General features: G+C 39.9%; 1 protein-coding gene across 1 annotated transcript in view; it reads left to right on the top strand.

Moving 5' to 3' along the window:
- The window catches only part of Spink5 (serine peptidase inhibitor, Kazal type 5), a 68,692-nt gene that overhangs the window by 36,467 nt on the left and 14,605 nt on the right, over window positions 1-17,620 (top strand). Inside the window, exons 15-21 of the mRNA NM_001170606.1 lie at window positions 4,917-5,044; window positions 8,529-8,616; window positions 9,561-9,688; window positions 10,293-10,353; window positions 13,141-13,268; window positions 15,395-15,488; window positions 16,650-16,777. Of these exons, the coding sequence (NP_001164077.1) occupies window positions 4,917-5,044; window positions 8,529-8,616; window positions 9,561-9,688; window positions 10,293-10,353; window positions 13,141-13,268; window positions 15,395-15,488; window positions 16,650-16,777 (755 nt within the window). The remainder of the gene's footprint in view (window positions 1-4,916; window positions 5,045-8,528; window positions 8,617-9,560; window positions 9,689-10,292; window positions 10,354-13,140; window positions 13,269-15,394; window positions 15,489-16,649; window positions 16,778-17,620) is intronic.

The following is a 17,620-nucleotide window of genomic DNA, read 5'->3' on the forward strand; positions in this document are numbered from 1 at the left end:
CTGAAGTTCTCTTTCTTTGTTGTGTCTTTGTGTGGTTTAGGTATAAGCGTAATTGTGGCTTCGTAGAAGGAATTCGGTAGGGCTCCATCTGTTTCAATTTTGTGGAATAGTTTATAATATTGGTATGAGGTCTTCTATGAAGGTTTGATAGAATTCTGCACTAAACCCGTCTGGACCTGGGCTCTTTTTGGTTGGGAGACCTTTAATGACTGCTTCTATTTCCTTAGGAGTTATGGGGTTGTTTAACTGGTTTATCTGTTCCTGATTTAACTTCGATACCTGGTATCTGTCTAGGAAATTGTCCATTTCCTGAAGATTTTCAAATTTTGTTGAATATAGATTTTTATAGTAAGATCTGATGATTTTTTGAATTTCCTCTAAATCTGTAGTTATGTCTCCCTTTTCATTTCTGATTTTGTTAATTTGGACGCACTCTCTGTGTCCTCTCGTTAGTCTGGCTAAGGGTTTATCTATCTTGTTGATTTTCTCAAAGAACCAACTTTTGGTTCTGTTGATTCTTTCTATGGTCCTTTTTGTTTCTACTTGGTTGATTTCAGCTCTGAGTTAGATTATTTCCTGCCTTCTACTCCTCCTGGGTGTATTTGCTTCTTTTTGTTCTAGAGCTTTTAGGTGTGCTGTCAAGCTGCTGACATATGCTCTTTCCTGTTTCTTTCTGCAGGCACTCAGCGCTATGAGTTTTCCTCTTAGCACAGCTTTCATTGTGTCCCATAAGTTTGAGTATGTTGTATCTTCATTTTCATTAAATTCTAAAAAGTTTTTAATTTCTTTCTTTATTTCTTCCTTGACCAGGTTATCATTGAGTAGAGCATTGTTCAATTTCCACGTATATGTGGGCATTCTTCCCTTATTGTTATTGAAGACCAGTTTTAGGCCGTGGTGGTCCGATAGCACGCATGGGATTATTTCTATCTTTCTGTACCTGTTGAGGCACGTTTTTTGACCAATTATATGGTCAATTTTGGAGAAAGTACCATGAGGAGCTGAGAAGAAGGTATATCCTTTTGCTTTAGGATAGAATGTTCTATAAATATCCGTTAAGTCCATTTGGCTCATGACTTCTCTTAGTCTGTCGACATCACTGTTTAATTTCTGTTTCCATGATCTGTCCATTGATGAGAGTGGGGTGTTGAAATCTCCCACTATTATTGTGTGAGGTGCAATGTGTGTTTTGAGCTTTAGTAAGGTTTCTTTTACGTATGTAGGTTCCCTTGTATTTGAGGCATAGATATTTAGGATTGAGAGTTCATCTTGGTGGATTTTTCCTTTGATGAATATGAAGTGTCCTTCCTTATGTTTTTTGATGACTTTTAGTTGGAAATTGATTTTATTTGATATTAGAATGGCTACTCCAGCTTGCTTCTTCTGACCATTTGCTTGGAAAGTTGTTTTCCAGCCTTTCACTCTGAGGTAGTGTCTGTCTTTGTCTCTGAGGTGTGTTTCCTGTAGGCAGCAGAATGCAGGGTCCTCGTTGCGTATCCAGTTTGTTAATCTATGTCTTTTTATTGGGGAGTTGAGGCCATTGATATTGAGAGATATTAAGGAATAGTGATTATTGTTTCCCTTTATATTCATATTTGGATGTGAGGTTATGTTTGTGTGCTTTCATTCTCTTTGTTTTGTTGCCAAGACCATTAGTTTCTTCCTTCTTCTAGGGTATAGCTTGCCTCCTTATGTTGGGCTTTACAATTTATTATCCTTTGTAGTGCTGGATTTGTAGAAAGATATTGTGTAAATTTGGTTTTGTCATGGAATATCTTGGTTTCTCCATCAATGTTAATTGAGAGTTTTGCAGGATACAGTAACCTGGGCTGGCATTTGTGTTCTCTTAGGGTCTGTATGATATCAGTCCAGGATCTTCTGGCATTCATAGTTTCTGGCGAGAAGTCTGGTGTGATTCTGATAGGTCTCCCTTTATATGTTACTTGACCTTTTTCCCTTACTGCTTTTAATATTCTTTCTTTATTTTGTGCGTTTGGTGTTTTGACAATTATGTGACGGGAGGTGTTTCTTTTCTGGTCCAATCTATTTGGAGTTCTGTAGGCTTCTTGTATGTCTATGGGTATCTCTTTTTTAGGTTAGGGAAGTTTTCTTCTATGATTTTGTTGAAGATATTTACTGGTCCTTTGAGCTGGGAGTCTTCACTCTCTTCTATACCTATTATCCTTAGGTTTGATCTTCTCATTGAGTCCTGGATTTCCTGTATGTTTTGGACCAGTAGCTTTTTCCGCTTTACATTATCTTTGACAGTTGAGTCAATGATTTCTATGGAATCTTCTGCTCCTGAGATTCTCTCTTCCATCTCTTGTATTCTGTTGGTGAAGCTTGTATCTACAGCTCCTTGTTCTTCTTTTGGTTTTCTATATCCAGGGTTGTTTCCATGTGTTCTTTCTTGATTGCTTCTATTTCCATTTTTAATTCCTTCAACTGTTTGATTGTGTTTTCCTGGAATTCTTTCAGGGATTTTTGCGATTCCTCTCTGTAGGCTTCTACTTTTTTATTAATGTTTTCCTGTGTTTCCCTAAGTGTGTTCATGTCTTTCTTGAAGTCCTCCAGCATCATGATCAAATATGATTTTGAAACTAGATCTTGCTTTTCTGGTGTGTTTGGATATTCCATGTTTGTTTTGGTGGGAGAATTGGGCTCCGATGATGGCATGTAGTCTTGGTTTCTGTTCCTTGGGTTCCTGTGCTTGCCTCTCGCCATCAGATTATCTCTAGTGTTACTTTGTTCTGCTATTTCTGACAGTGGCTAGACTGTCCTATAAGCCTGTGTGTCAGGAGTGCTGTAGACCTGTTTTCCTCTCTTTCAGTCAGTTATGGGGACAGTGTGTTCTGCTTTCGGGCGTGTAGTTTTTCCTCTCTACAGGTCTTCAGCTGTTCCTGTGGGCCTGTGTCTTGAGTTCACCAGGCAGCTTTCTTGCAGCAGAAAATTTGGTCTTACCTGTGGTCCTGAGGCTCAAGTTCGCTCGTGGGGTGCTGCCCAGGGGCTCTCTGCAGCGGCAGCAACCAGGAAGACCTGTGCCGCCCCTTCCGGGAGCTTCAGTGCACCAGGCTTCCAGATGGTCTTTGGCTTTTTCCTCTGGCGTCCGAGATGTGTGTGCAGGGAGCAGTCTCTTCTGGTTTCCCAGGCCTGTCTGCCTCTCTGAAGGTTTAGCTCTCCCTCCCACGGGATTTGGGTGCAGAGAACTGTTTATCAGGTCTGTTTCTTTCAGGTTCCGGCGGTGTCTCAGGCAGGTGTCCTGCCACTCCTGGGCCCTCCCCCACGGGAGCCCAGAGGCCTTATACAGTTTCCTCTTGGGCCAGGGATGTGGGCAGGGGTGAGCAGTGTTAGTGGTCTCTTCCGCTCTGCAGCCTCAGGAGTGCCCACCTGACCAGGCGGTTGGGTCTCTCTCTCACCGGGTCTGGGAGCAGAGAGCTGCTGCGGGCCGGGATCCTCGGGTGTGGGACTTCCGGTAAACACAGAAAGTGCCCGGTCCTAGAGAAATTCTGCCTCCGTGTGTCCCAAGCTCACCAGGCAGCTTTCTTGCAGCAGAAAATTTGGTCTTACCTGTGGTCCCGAGGCTCAGGTTCGCTCGTGGGGTGCTGCCCAGGGGCTCTCTGCAGCGGCAGCAACCAGGAAGACCTGTGCCGCCCCTTCCGGGAGCTTCAGTGCACCAGGGTTCCAGATGGTCTTTGGCTTTTTCCTCTGGCGTCCGAGATGTGTGTGCAGGGAGCAGTCTCTTCTGGTTTCCCAGGCTTGTCTGCCTCTCTGAAGGTTTAGCTCTCCCTCCCATGGGATTTGGGTGCAGAGAACTGTTTATCTGGTCTGTTTCTTTCAGGTTCCGGCAGTGTCTCAGGCAGGTGTCCTGCCACTCCTGGGCCCTCCCCCACGGGAGCCCAGAGGCCTTATACAGTTTCCTCGTGGGCCAGGGATGTGGGCAGGGGTGAGCAGTGTTGGTGGTCTCTTCTGCTCTGCAGCCTCAGGAGTGCCCACCTGACCAGGCGGTTGGGTCTCTCTCTCACCGGGTCTGGGAGCAGAGAGCTGCTGCGGGCCGGGATCCTCGGGTGTGGGACTTCCGGTAAACACAGAACGTGCCGGTCCTAGAGAAATTCTGCCTCCGTGTGTCCCAAGCTCACCAGGCAGCTTTCTTGCAGCAGAAAATTTGGTCTTACCTGTGGTCCCGAGGCTCAGGTTCGCTCGTGGGGTGCTGCCCAGGGGCTCTCTGCAGCGGCAGCAACCAGGAAGACCTGTGCCGCCCCTTCCGGGAGCTTCAGTGCACCAGGGTTCCAGATGGTCTTTGGCTTTTTCCTCTGGCGTCCGAGATGTGTGTGCAGGGAGCAGTCTCTTCTGGTTTCCCAGGCTTGTCTGCCTCTCTGAAGGTTTAGCTCTCCCTCCCACGGGATATGGGTGCAGAGAACTGTTTATCCGGTCTGTTTCTTTCAGGTTCCGGAGGTGTCTCAGGCAGGTGTCCTGCCGCTCCTGGGCCCTCCCGCACGGGAGCCCAGAAGCCTTATACAGTTTCCTCTTGGGCCAGGGATGTGGGCAGGGGTGAGCAGTGTTAGTGGTCTCTTCCGCTCTGCAGCCTCAGGAGTGCCCACCTGACCAGGCGGTTGGGTCTCTCTCTCACTGGGTCTGGGAGCAGAGAGCTGCTGCGGGCCGGGATCCGCGGGTGTCCCAGTGATTATTTTATCCCCCTTCTAAGTGGGATTTAAGCATCATCACTTGAGCCTTCCTTTTTCTTAAACTTCTTACAGTCTATGGATTATATCATGGGTTTTTCTATACATTTTGGTTAATATCCACATATCAATGAGTACATACCATGCATGTCCTTTTGGGTTAGGGTTACCTTATTTGGGATACTATTCTTTAGTTCTATTCATTTGACTACTTTACAATTTTTCTTTAACTTCCAGGAAATGTGCAGTGAGTTCCAGGACCAAGCAAAGAATGGAATGCTCATTTGCACCAGAGAAAATGACCCTGTTGTTGGCCCAGATGGAAAAACACATGCAAACAAGTGTGCAATGTGTGCAAGTGTGTTGTGAGTATACACCCTTGTATCTCCACCTAATCATGCACTATTATTCCTTCCTGGGTTTGAGATTCCAAAGTACACCATGGATTATATGCTAGGAAAATCTTAAAAGCAGATGAACATAACAGATGGACATAATGCTAAGCTATAAAATAATAATAAGATGACATAATTTTCTATTCACTTATCCTTCTGCCTTCTAATTATGGCATGTGGTTAGACTTTGTGAGGCTATCATATCATAATTGTTACAATACCTGACCAGTAAATTGAATAACCTTTTTTGACTATCTTTACTCTCTACCAGTGAAAGGCATGCTTTGGTAAATGACTTGGTGGAGAGTAAAGCCCCTAAGAGACAAACAAGCTCCTGAAGTTATGCACAAACACTTCTGTCAGTCAAGCTACTCTAGGCCTTATAGGACTTTCTTTTGCCGAGTGCTGTGGATCAGCCTGTTGTCAGAGTTCTCTTACATGGGATAATATAAAAGGTGTCCTATTGCACTTTTATATTACAGGCATAATTACAACCCACAAAGATTCAGGAGCTACCTTTTGAATTGATCATAAAACTAGTATCCTCCCATGAATTACTTCAAAATAAATGGTGAAAGATTATCTTTGAGTAATGGGCCTAGAATTTTTGCACTGTGTCATTCTGCTCCCTTTATCTTCAAAGTATATTTATATAAGACACAAAGTTATTGATTATTTAAGTCTTCACAGATTGGAGTGTCCTTAAGAATATGCCTATAATTACTTAACAAGAGAGACTAAGAGTAACTTAGATCCATAGAATAAGGAATAGCCTAAGGTTCATGAAATAACAGCTTTGTATTATTTGTTCTCGTTGCTGGTGATCCTCAGATATGGTAGAGGCTAGCAATGAGTTTTGACATGTTATATGTCAGTAGAAAAGGGCAAGAAAGGGGGTGGAATTACTGGTGCTCCTTTGAATCTCAACATGTTGGCAGATATAGAAGGGAAATTATGAGTTTGAGGCCAGCCTAGGCTACATGGCAAAATATTATCTCAAAACAACAGCAAAACCAAACACAAACCAAAGCAAAACCTAGAATATTCAGCTTGTGACAGATGTCATAATGTTCACTGTTGAATCTTATTGGGCATCTATCTTGGCTACAACTAAAATTTAAATTGTAATATAATGAACTCTTAAAATATTTGAGTCATTGTTTTATAGTGGATTGTTTGTTATTATGTCTCCATATCCGCCTTATTATGTTATTATGTCTCCATATCCATCTTGTTATCATTAATGATATAATAGTTTCTCTGGGAGGGAAACAAACATCCGATAATTTAGAAAAAGTGTTGAAATAATCATAGCTTTTTATAGATTGAAGCCAGTGACCTACAAAAATATCATCAGCAGAAGGGTTATAAAGTGATGAAAATATGTGCTTTTGCCATTATTTTTACTTTTTGAGAAGTTTAATATAGATTGCTTTCTTAGCAATATTGTCCAAAATAATCACACCTCTTAAGACAAATTCTTTTTCCATCTTTATTAACTTGAGTATTTCTTATTTACATTTTGATTGTTATTCCCCTTCCCGGTTTCCGGGCCAACATCCCCCTAACCCCTACCCTTCCTCTTCTATATGGGTGTTCCCCTCCCTATCCTCCCCCCATTACTGCCCTCCCCCCAACAATCACATTCACTGGGGGTTCAGTCTTGGCAGGACCAAGGGCTTCCCCTTCCACTGGTGCTCTTACTAGGCTATTCATTGCTACCTATGAGGTTGGAGCCCAGGGTCAGTCCATGTATAGTCTTTGGGTAGTCTTTGGGTAGTGGGTTAGTCCCTGGAAGCTCTGGTTGCTTGGCATTGTTGTTCATATGGGGTCTCGAGCCCCTTCAAGCTCTTTCACTCCTTTGTCTGATTCCTTCAATGGGGGTCCCATTCTCAGTTCAGTGATTTGCTGCTGGCATTTGCCTATGTATTTGCTGTATTCTGACTGTGTCTCTCAGGAGAGATCTGAAACATCTGGTTCCTGTCAGCCTGCACTTTTTTCCTTCATCAATCTTATCTAATTGGGTGGCTGTAGATGTATGGGCCACATGTGGAGAAGGCTCTGAATGGGCGTTCCTTCTGCCTCTATTATAAACTTTGCCTCCCTATTCTCTGCCAAGGGTATTCTTGTTCCCCTTTTAAAGAAGGAGTGAAGCATTTGCATTTTGGTCATCCTTCTTGAGTTTCATGCGTTCTGTGCATCTAGGGTAATTCAAGCATTTGGGTTAATAGCCACGTATCAATGAATACATACCATGTGTGTTTTTCTGTGATTGGGTTTACCTCACTCAGGATGATATTTTCCAGTTCCGTCCCTTTGCCTATGAATTTCATAAAGTCATTGTTTTTGATAGCTGAGTAATATTCCACTGTATAGATGTACCACATTTTCTTTATCCATTCCTCTGTTGAAGGCATCTGGGTTCTTTCCAGCTTCTGGCTATTATAAATAAGGCTGCTATAAACATAGTGGAGCATGTGTCTTTGTTATATGTTGGGGCATCTTTTGGGTATATTCCCAAGAGAGGTATAGCTGGGTCCGCATGTAGTTTAATGTCCAATTTTCTGAGGAACCTCCAGACTGATTTCCAGAATGGTTGTACCAGTCTGCAATCCCACCAACAATGGAGGAGTGTTCCTTTTTCTCCACATCCTTGCCAGCATTTGCTGTCACCTGAGTTTTTTAACTTAGTCATTCTGACTGGTGTGAGATGAAATCTCAGGGTTGTTTTGATTTGCATTTCCCTTATGACTAAAGATTTTGAACATTTCTTTAGGTGTTTCTCAGCCATTCGGCATTCCTCAGTTGTGAATTCTTTGTTTAGCTCTGAACTCCATGTTTTAATAGCGTTATTTGTCTCCCTGCGGTCTAATTTCTTGAGTTCTTTATATATATATTGGATATAAGCCCTCTATCAGTTGTAGGATTGGTAAAGATCTTTTCCCAATCTGTTGGTTGCGGTTTTGTCCTAGCAATTCTGTCCTTTGCCTTACAGAAGCTTTGCAGTTTTATGAGATCCCATTTGCCTATTCTTGATCTTAGAGCATAAGCCATTGGTGTTTTGTTCAGGAAATTTCTGAAAACTTTTATATATTTATTTTTATCATGAATCATTGTCATCATCATCATGTGTGTGTAGTCTGTGTGTGTGCGTGTATGTGTGTGTGTGTGTGTGTGTGTGTGTGTGCGCGCGCATGCATGCATGCGTATGTGTGCCATGGTGCACATATAGACTAAAAGGACAATATTCAGGAGTTATTTCTCTTCTTCCATAATGAGTTCTAGGGATTGAACTCATGCCATCATGATTGTACAAAAAACAGTTTACCTGCTGAGCCATCTTCCTCATCCAGTGTCCAGGAGACTTCTCAAATTTTTTTGCAGGACATTCTCTTTCTTCTGGATACATATCAGAGAAATTGGAGAGTTGAATTTAGTTTGTCTTCTATTGCAGTCTACTAGAAGAAGAAGAGAAGAAAAATGATGACAAAGGGGAAAGGGAGAAGGCTGAGGCTGGAAAGACGAAGAGAGAAGCAGTGCAGGTAACTGCTTCAGGTCATCAGGATTCACACATGCACAGTCTTCAGTCTTCTGGGCTAGATCCCCAGTCTCAACACCCTTAATGATTTTGCCAAGTGAAAACATATATTTGAATCCTCAGGTCTAACAAATTGTCTGTCTTTCTTGTTGCACTTATTTGTTCTTATTTCAGTTTCTGATGTTCTGCAAGCTGGACATCAGGTTTTCCTATACTCATTTCCTTATTTGGAAGCATTCTTTTGTGAATGTGGTAGCTGTGGTGGTGGTGGTGGTGGTGGTGGTGGTGGTGGTGGTGGTGGTGGTGATAGTGCTCTCTCTCTCTCTCTCTCTCTCTGTGTATGTGTGTGTGTGTGTGTGTGTGTGTGTGTGTGTGTGTGTGTGTGTGTGTGTGTGTGTGTTGGCCCTCATATGAATGTGTGGTTGTGCATCTCCTGTACAGGGAAGTGGAGGCTGAGTAGGACAGTTACCACTTCCTCTGTGCCCATTGCTCTTTGACAATGCCTTTTGCTGTCCTGATGCTTTCCCTTTCAGTTAGGGAGGCTTGCTGGGCAGAAAATCCTGGGAATTAGCCTAACCCCTTCTTCCAATACTATAGTTATAGACACACAGACATGCTTATCATTATATGCAAGAGCTAGAAGTCAAAATGTGCTATTATTCTGCCTACCCCAAGCTCTTATACCATATAAGACACTGTTATCATTCCTTTGTCTCTTATAGTTACTATGTCAAAATCATGTTTAAATTGAATCATTGTAATAGCAGCAATCTTATGTTCCAAATAACATGGTACTTAAGCCTGTCACAGAACATCAGCTAACGCTGATATCTGACATCACTTTCTTGCTATTTTCTTGCATCACATCATAGTTTTCAAAAGGACTGAGGTGGGGGAAATTTTGGAGTGTTTAGTGATTTGCTCCTCAAATCCTTCTTCATTTGACAGAATCTATGTAGTAAATATCGTACCTTGCTAAAAAATGGGCGGCTCCCCTGCACCAAAAAGAATGACCCCATTGAGGGCCTGGATGGGAAGATCTATGCAAGTACCTGCTCCATGTGTGAGGCCTTCTTGTGAGTATAACTGCGGCCACTACTCTTCAGTGTCAAATGTAGGTGGCTTGCTCCAGGATATTGAAAACACAGCCTGTTTTTCTTTGTGCTGGGTTTGGGATATATTATCATGAAGCCACACACTAACAGTACTTTCCTTCTACTGCTTCGGTATTCTGAAAGATACTTAATTATCATCATGGTTGTGTCATGTGCTAATACCAGATATCCCTAGAGTTTATGACAGAAAACTTCTGGGTCTTGATTTCATCATGTTTATAGGTCACTTCCATGATTAACACAAAAGCAGAGTCATTAGATGTTAACGAGTTGAAATTTGTTAATACTAATCATTTTTCTAATTTCTTTCTGGGAAAAAGATAAATCTTTATTCATCAGAACATAGTGGCAGATGCATTTGCTGATTTGTGATGGCATTAATGTTTTAAATTTTAAGTCATGTTAAGAGGAAGAACAGCAACATAGAGTATTCACTAACCTTTCAATTACCAAACTAAGCCTGTAGAGACACAGAAGTAATAGGATATTCTACATGAGATTTTTTTCTGTTTAAGATATTATGCATTGATGTTAGAATGAATTCTCATTCACCCTTCTGTTGTAGCCACCAAGAAGCGAAGAAAAATGAAGCTGGCTTCGGAGCAAAGGCTAAAAGAGAAGTTAAGGTAGTTATCCTGGGATGCTCAAAATGCATGAGAAAGGTCAAGTTTTGCCATTTTGCTGTAATGTCACACACAGACTTATTGAAGGCTATGGCTTAAAGGAAATGTAGGCTCTGTATTTCAGAGCTTGACAAGACTTTTTACCTAATTGTATATTCAAACTAGCTTACGAAGCAGTATGTTTCCATAAGATGTTAGCCATGCATCCTTAGTTTTTTTTAAGATTTATTCATTTATTATATATAAGTACACTGTAGCTGTCTTCAGAAGAAGAGGGCATCGGATCTCTTTACAGATGGTTGTGAGCCACCATGTGGTTGCTGGGAATTGAACTCAGGACTTCTGGAAGAGTAGTCGGGTGCTCTTAACCGCTGAGCCATCTCTCCAGCCCGCATCCTTAGTTTTATCTAACTATCTAGCCACCAAATCCTGTTCATTTCATGGTCATGTAACCTCTGCCACTACTACCATCTACTCAGTTGTAGCTATAAAAACAGTCATAGGTTTGCAAACACATTAGTATGTCTAGATTCTCTTGAATCTTTATTCACAAATATCAGGGTCATGGAAGATGGGTGGCCAAACTTTGATCACAGTACACAGCCTCATATTTACTTCATTCTCAGATTTGCAACAAAAGTTTTAGTGTAGAGAGAAAGAACATCTTGATTGCAAGATTGGTGTTTTATTGGTATTAGCCCCTGTATTTCAAAGTTCTTACAAAGAAGGAAAAGAATTTGAATGTAGAGATCCTGATCCTAAACCTAGCATTCTTCCTAAAACAGTTTTGCTTTACTTTTTTCCCTTTTTGTCAGGATTGGTAGAAAAATGGTTAAAATGCAGCATCCCTTAGAAATATTTTGTTGGTTCAGAATGTCTACCTCAAGTTAACTTACTACAGTCAGTGCTAATTTCTCTGCCTACATCAAAGGTCACGAGAACTAAAATCAAATCTCTTGAAAGCCACTGAGCTTTCAACCTATAGGATTACTTGCTTACAGTTGAATTGCAAGTAACTGTGAATCCAAACTGAAAAAATGTGAGTGATTTAAGCTTCTAGTGTCTTCAAGAGAAAGTCCTTCAGTATAATGTGGGTCTCACCTTCACATTAACTTCAGCAGACAAGATGTATTGCTTATTGTGTTTCTAGTTATGACCAACTAAATGAACATTCAGTGAACACAGAAGAAGAAAAAGCTAGGTGGAAAATATATTCTCTTATCCTTGTTGCATTTCAAGTTGAGATGAGGATTTAGGAGGAAAATAAAGTCACTCATAACTGCATTTATAAACAAATATTGCCTCATACTGACCATTATTTTAATCATGAAGGGTAATCTTATTTCCATTCTATAAATGAGGCATTTCAACCAAAAAAATTGTGGCAAGAACCATCATTTAAGCTTCCTTGCCTGGAAACTGGAATTCTAACAATATGGCGTAGCCAAGAGTAGTACTTGTCAGAATACACTTGGGACAGTCTTATACACTCCTCAGGAAAGACAGACAATCAGCACCACAGATCATATCAAACTCATGCCATAAACAGAAAAACTGCAGTGTCTGAACATTCATGGCTCTTAAGAAAGAATATTGGGGGTCATAGGAGACCCTGCTTTTCTAAGATACAGTTGCACATGCTTTGGTGTTGCATTCCTGTCTACTCCCCCAACTCCACTAGGAATGTGTCAAGGTCTAAGATATGGAGTTGTTTCCAGATGAGAATCTACGAGCGACTCTTTCTCTTACACAGTACTTCTGAGATGGTTAAGCAGATTATATCCTCAGTCCTAAGCTAGTTATAGAGGTTTCCAAAGTCATTTATTTTAATAAATGGACTTAAACAGTTGAATGGGAAAAAGCTTTTTGTTCCCAAATATTGAGAAAATCAAATTTGGAAGAAGAAAAATACTCCTGATTTTTCTGAATGAAATAAAATATTTCATCTTCATAAGCTGGTCTCAAGGAACCTACTCATCTTATTTTATCAATTTAGGAAAATAAACCTAAAATATAGGAATCTTATAAGATTTGTTAGGGTTCTTTTCCAATACATCTCAAAGTAGTTCTGTAGCTGACTTGTTGCAACTATCTGGTAGAAATGTCCTTTGCGGGTGAACCATCTGGATTGTAATGTAATGGCTGCAGGCCTTAAAATACTAGAAATCTCAAAATATCTTTATCATATATTATTTCAAAAGAATCATGAAAATAGGAATGACAGAGGAACTTTGAGGTTTTCTTTAGAAATATGAAGTGTTTGACTTTATGATAATGTATGCTCTTTAATTGCATTATGAGAGAATATAGATAACCAATAGATCCCTGAGCAAGGATTATGCCCAAATGCTCAGAAAATGTAGCTTAAGGATAATGAGATGACTCAGCAAATAGAAGTGGTTGACACCTAGCTTTGTAAGGAGTCCAATTCTCAGAATCTGTATGGTAGAAGGGGAGAACTGACTCCTTTACGTTATCCTCTGAAATCTCCCATGTACACACATGTGCATACACATTAAAGAAGTAAATGTAAAGAATATATAAAGAAAAATCCAGTTTATTAAGAGAATCATACATGCATGTGGATCCAGGGCTCAATTTTAAAGTGGATGAACCAATAAAGCCTTTTATATGTTCCGTGTGCTTGGTAGGAATTAAACAATAAAATCAACAGAGGGAAAAAATCCTTTGGTCATTTTTATTTCCTCTCCCAGGAAGTGCCAAATAAGAAACCAACAAAATGTTATCAAAGAAAATATATAGACCCTTATAATTCTTGTCTACTTTTAGGTTGATTGCAGTGAATTTCTGACTCTTTTAAGAGGTGGAGAACTCTTTTGCACACGAGAAAATGACCCTGTGCGTGGCCCAGATGGCAAGACCCATGGCAACAAGTGTGCCATGTGCAAGGCTGTCTTGTGAGTACAATACACAATGCAGATCCTACTATGAATTAGGAGAGGCGAAGAGGCAACTGGCCTAAATGCAGACTTATGCATATATAATACTGTGTGTGAGAGATACACAGTGCAGTTCCAACTGTGATTTGGGAGATTGGGAGAGACAACAAACCTATAGACTTACACACATAGAATATTGTATATGATAGGCCCACAAGGCAGCTCTACTGTGAGCTGGGAGAATGGGAGAGCAACGAACATGCAGACTACACACAAGACACACATTGAAGTTCCTGCAGTCTAGAGATGGGGAGAGGCAACATGCCTGCAGACTTACACATATATTATATTGTATATGAGAGACACACAATGCTGTTTCTATTGTGCATTGAGAGAGTGAGAGAAACTGGCATGCAGAATACACATATATAATTTTATATATGAGAGATACTTAAGGCGATTTCTACTGTGAGTCAGGAGAGTGGGAAAGGCAACAAGCCTGCAGACTTACTTACATATACATATATATATGTATATATGTATATACAATATTATAATATTGTATATAAAAGACACACAAGACAGCCCCTACTGTGAGCTGGAAGAGTAGTAGAGACAAAGAACATTCAGACATAATTGTGTGAGTTATGTAATTAATTCAGTTCTTACAATGAGTTGAGAGAGTGGGAAAGGCAACAAGTATTCGGACTTACACATATGTAATAATGTGAAACACACAAATGCAGTTCCTACTGTGAGTGAGAAAAGTGGGAAAGGGAATAATTGAGGTAAACATACACATATGTAATACTGTACATGATATTACTTGAGAAAGAAATGACTTTTCATAAAGTATATTCAGGTGGATCTCTTTTCTTCATCTCCAATATTTATAATTCTAGAAAGAGATAGCATACTACTAGATTATTGAATTTTTATTAGTTCTCTCAGTAGATAATTCAATCTTTACAGATAAAACATTTATCTATTGTCAAATAGATTTCTTCTATGATTTATCTTACAATCCCATTGAGGAAAGACATACATAGGTTTTATTGATCACTCTATATTCTTAGAAATATCACATGTCAGGAAAACATAAGTGATTCTTCACTCCAAGTTTAGAAGTCCATCTAAAATATGTAAGTCATTTGAGACATTTACTGAACACCTATAGTAATCAGTGCATATGATTAAACAAAACTGAATGAGATCTATTCTTTTCAGCAATCATACAATTGGTTTTCTTAAACCTTTGCCACTCACAACCTCTTTTTACTGAGAAAATTTTATTTTGTCTCTGGATATGGAAAACAAATATGTAAATCAAACACTTATAATTATCATAAAGAACTTTAAATAGAACAATTAGTTACCATTTTTAGTAGAGAAAATCAAATAAATGGACGATATTGTTAGACTGTTAATTCAGTATTAAATCTTGGATAAGGAGTTCATATTGCAGGACACAAAACATTTTAAACTTCTTTCAAAGTTGGTAATATTTTGATTTTATAATCATAAATGTTGAGAATGTAGTTTTGCATATTGAATATTAAATTGCAGAAGTATACTTGTAGTCATTTCTGGAATTGGTGGAAATTATATTTTAATCTGAAGATAAAATTTATTTGAATATTATTTTATGAAATACAAGTCAGCAACTCATAGAGTGATTTCTAAAAGGCACAAGTGGTCAAGGTGAAGGCAGGTGATGATAAGGAGATATTAATGGGCAACAGCGATGCAAGCTGGAAGAAAGAATATAGTTGCAGGTGACTTCAGTGTTTTGTTTTTGAAAAGCTAACAATATAGGAAGATCTTGCTTGCTAAAACCTGACTATATTTGAGTCCTTTTGTACATAGAAAAGGTTTTAAGAAATAAAGCTCAATGTTCTGAGCAAACATTTAGGAAACACCAATGAGCTAGTAGTTGAGAATATGTTTTTCTAAGTACAATGAAAACTCTGCCAAGCACAGGACTCCACACAATCCATCTGGGGTGTTTTCAGAGAAGAGAGCCTTTAACAGACGTTAAATAAACACTGATAACCCACCTAGACCCAACTGAGGTGTTTGATAGGTTGGTAGAAATGTGTTCTTTCTTCAGTAAACTTTCGTTCATTCAACGTTTTAACTTTCAGTGAGAAAGAAAATGAAGAAAGGAAGAGGAAAGAAGGGGAAAACCAGAGAATTGCTGCAGGGCAGAGTTCCGGTGGTGGGAACCAGAAAGCTAAGGTGAGAGTTAGTCCTGACTTCCACTGCCAGAGTGGGCTAAACTCATTACAGTGGGACTGTGCCAGAGCGCAAAGTCAAGGGAAAGGCAGGTGTGCTGAGACCAAACAAGTCCTTGGAAGAACAGTGTTCCACTTCCGCCTGCCGGCTCAAGACATTAGCACTTTCTGCTCCTGTGTGACTCTTGGCTTCTTTAGATCTGGAAATAATTAAAGGCAATGAACCTACCCAGTCTCCTGATCCTGTGTTAGTACTCTAATCCGTGTGACAATATTCATGTTCATCAACACCTTCACTTTCTTTCACCTATTTCTTATTGTTGTAGATGAAGCTAAGTCTTTGAATTAACTTTTCTACTCTCCAAGGCAGGACAGTATGATAAAACAGAGCAGACTGTAGAGTTTGTACAATTGGCCCCTTTACCATATGGACTTGTGAGACTTGAAGTTACCACATATCTCTTATCGCAATGTTCTTTTAAAGAGATGGAAGAAAATAATTTAGGTACCATGAGCACATTTGAGATATTTTACAGCATCAGCATGACACAATTGTCTGAGGTACAGCACCATTTCATGAGATTTCTGCTGCCCATTTAGCCTTTTTTATGGCCTTGGAGAAACCCAGGCCATCTCTGTATACTACTGTAATAAAATATACTGTCTGTAATAAAATCTGTCCTTTCTGTTTCTTTCTAACTCTTCTGCTTTAGGACGATGAATTGTCACTCTTAGGAAGTAAACATGTCCAGGCTGGTTGTGTATCTTCCCCAGACAGTGGAATGTGTCTGATGAACATGTTGCCTTATTCTGGGGCAGGAGTTACAAATGATGCCTAAATAAACAAAGGAAAGACGGTTTCATTGAAACGTACATATGTGAACAAGCAGACTTGGTCTTTGGTATACAGTTTTCTGAAACTTGATCTGTGCTATCAGACCTTAAGCACTTTTCCCTGTGTAAATAAACCTAGGAAAACCAGCCCCTTACAATTAGAATATAAATGAGTGCAGCTTTGCCCCTTTCTCTGTGGACAGGAACACTAGGTGATGAAATAATTACAAGAGTGAGAGAAAGCGTGTTTCTGATGCTGGTCACTCTATGAACTCAGTAATAATACAATAGAATGAATAACTATGTGGCCGGTTTTCTTCTGCCTTTTCAGGATGAATGTGCTCAATATTGGGAAAGCATGAAAAATGGAGAACTTAGCTGTACTCGGGAGAGTGACCCTGTACGTGGTGCTGATGGGAAACCATACAACAATAAATGTGTCATGTGTAAAGAACTACTGTAAGTGCTTTTCAGAGCAAGTGTGTCTAAAAAACAGCCACACATTTCTTCTGAATTAAAGACATGTCTTCTTTTCCATGGTTCCCTACAGGAAAATTCTTTGCATTAACCTCGGTGGTCTTTTTGTTTCTTATATTTCCTAAGAAGCATAAGCCTAAGGGGATCAGTTAATTAAGTTGTTGATTGTCCTCTGTTTGCCATTATAATTCTGTGACCTCTAAATGCCATCAATATAGAAAGTTGTCTATTTCCTTAACCTAGTTAAATTTAATGATCATCGTTTGGAATAGCTGACCAGTGTTTAAGAGAGCTGGTTTCTTGTCAGGTGTATGAAACATACTTAAATACAGAAACAGGGGTTGGTTACTGCTATCTATTTTCCCTTGGTGAATGGTTTTATTTTATGACATAGTTCAGCCACTTTCATTCATCTTCTTAGGGTTAGCCCAATGTATAAACTGAAATAATCCTAGGTAACCATGAACATTTTGAGTTGTGGCACTTAGTTGACACGCGATTAATAAATAAGTAGTTTCTCCCATCCTCAAGGGATAACTCACGCATTCTTCACTTTCCTCAGGACTATGTGAGGAAGTCTTACCCAAATGCTGACATGCTTCTAATGAGAAAAGTGGAATTTACCTTCTTAAAAGTCTCATGCAGAATGGACTTGAGGGCTCAACATAGAATCCAGTTTTTCTGTATACCAGCTTAGAGCATACTCTGTGTTATTATCATGTGTGACATATATTGTTGATGGGAGACCTGGAGCTGTCTGGCTAGTGGCCTTCATAGATCCTCCTGTCTCTGTCTTCCCATTGCTGGGATTATAAACATATGCCA

This window comes from Rattus norvegicus, chromosome 18, assembly GCF_036323735.1.
Source record: "Rattus norvegicus strain BN/NHsdMcwi chromosome 18, GRCr8, whole genome shotgun sequence".
Classification (NCBI taxonomy): domain Eukaryota; kingdom Metazoa; phylum Chordata; class Mammalia; order Rodentia; family Muridae; genus Rattus; species Rattus norvegicus.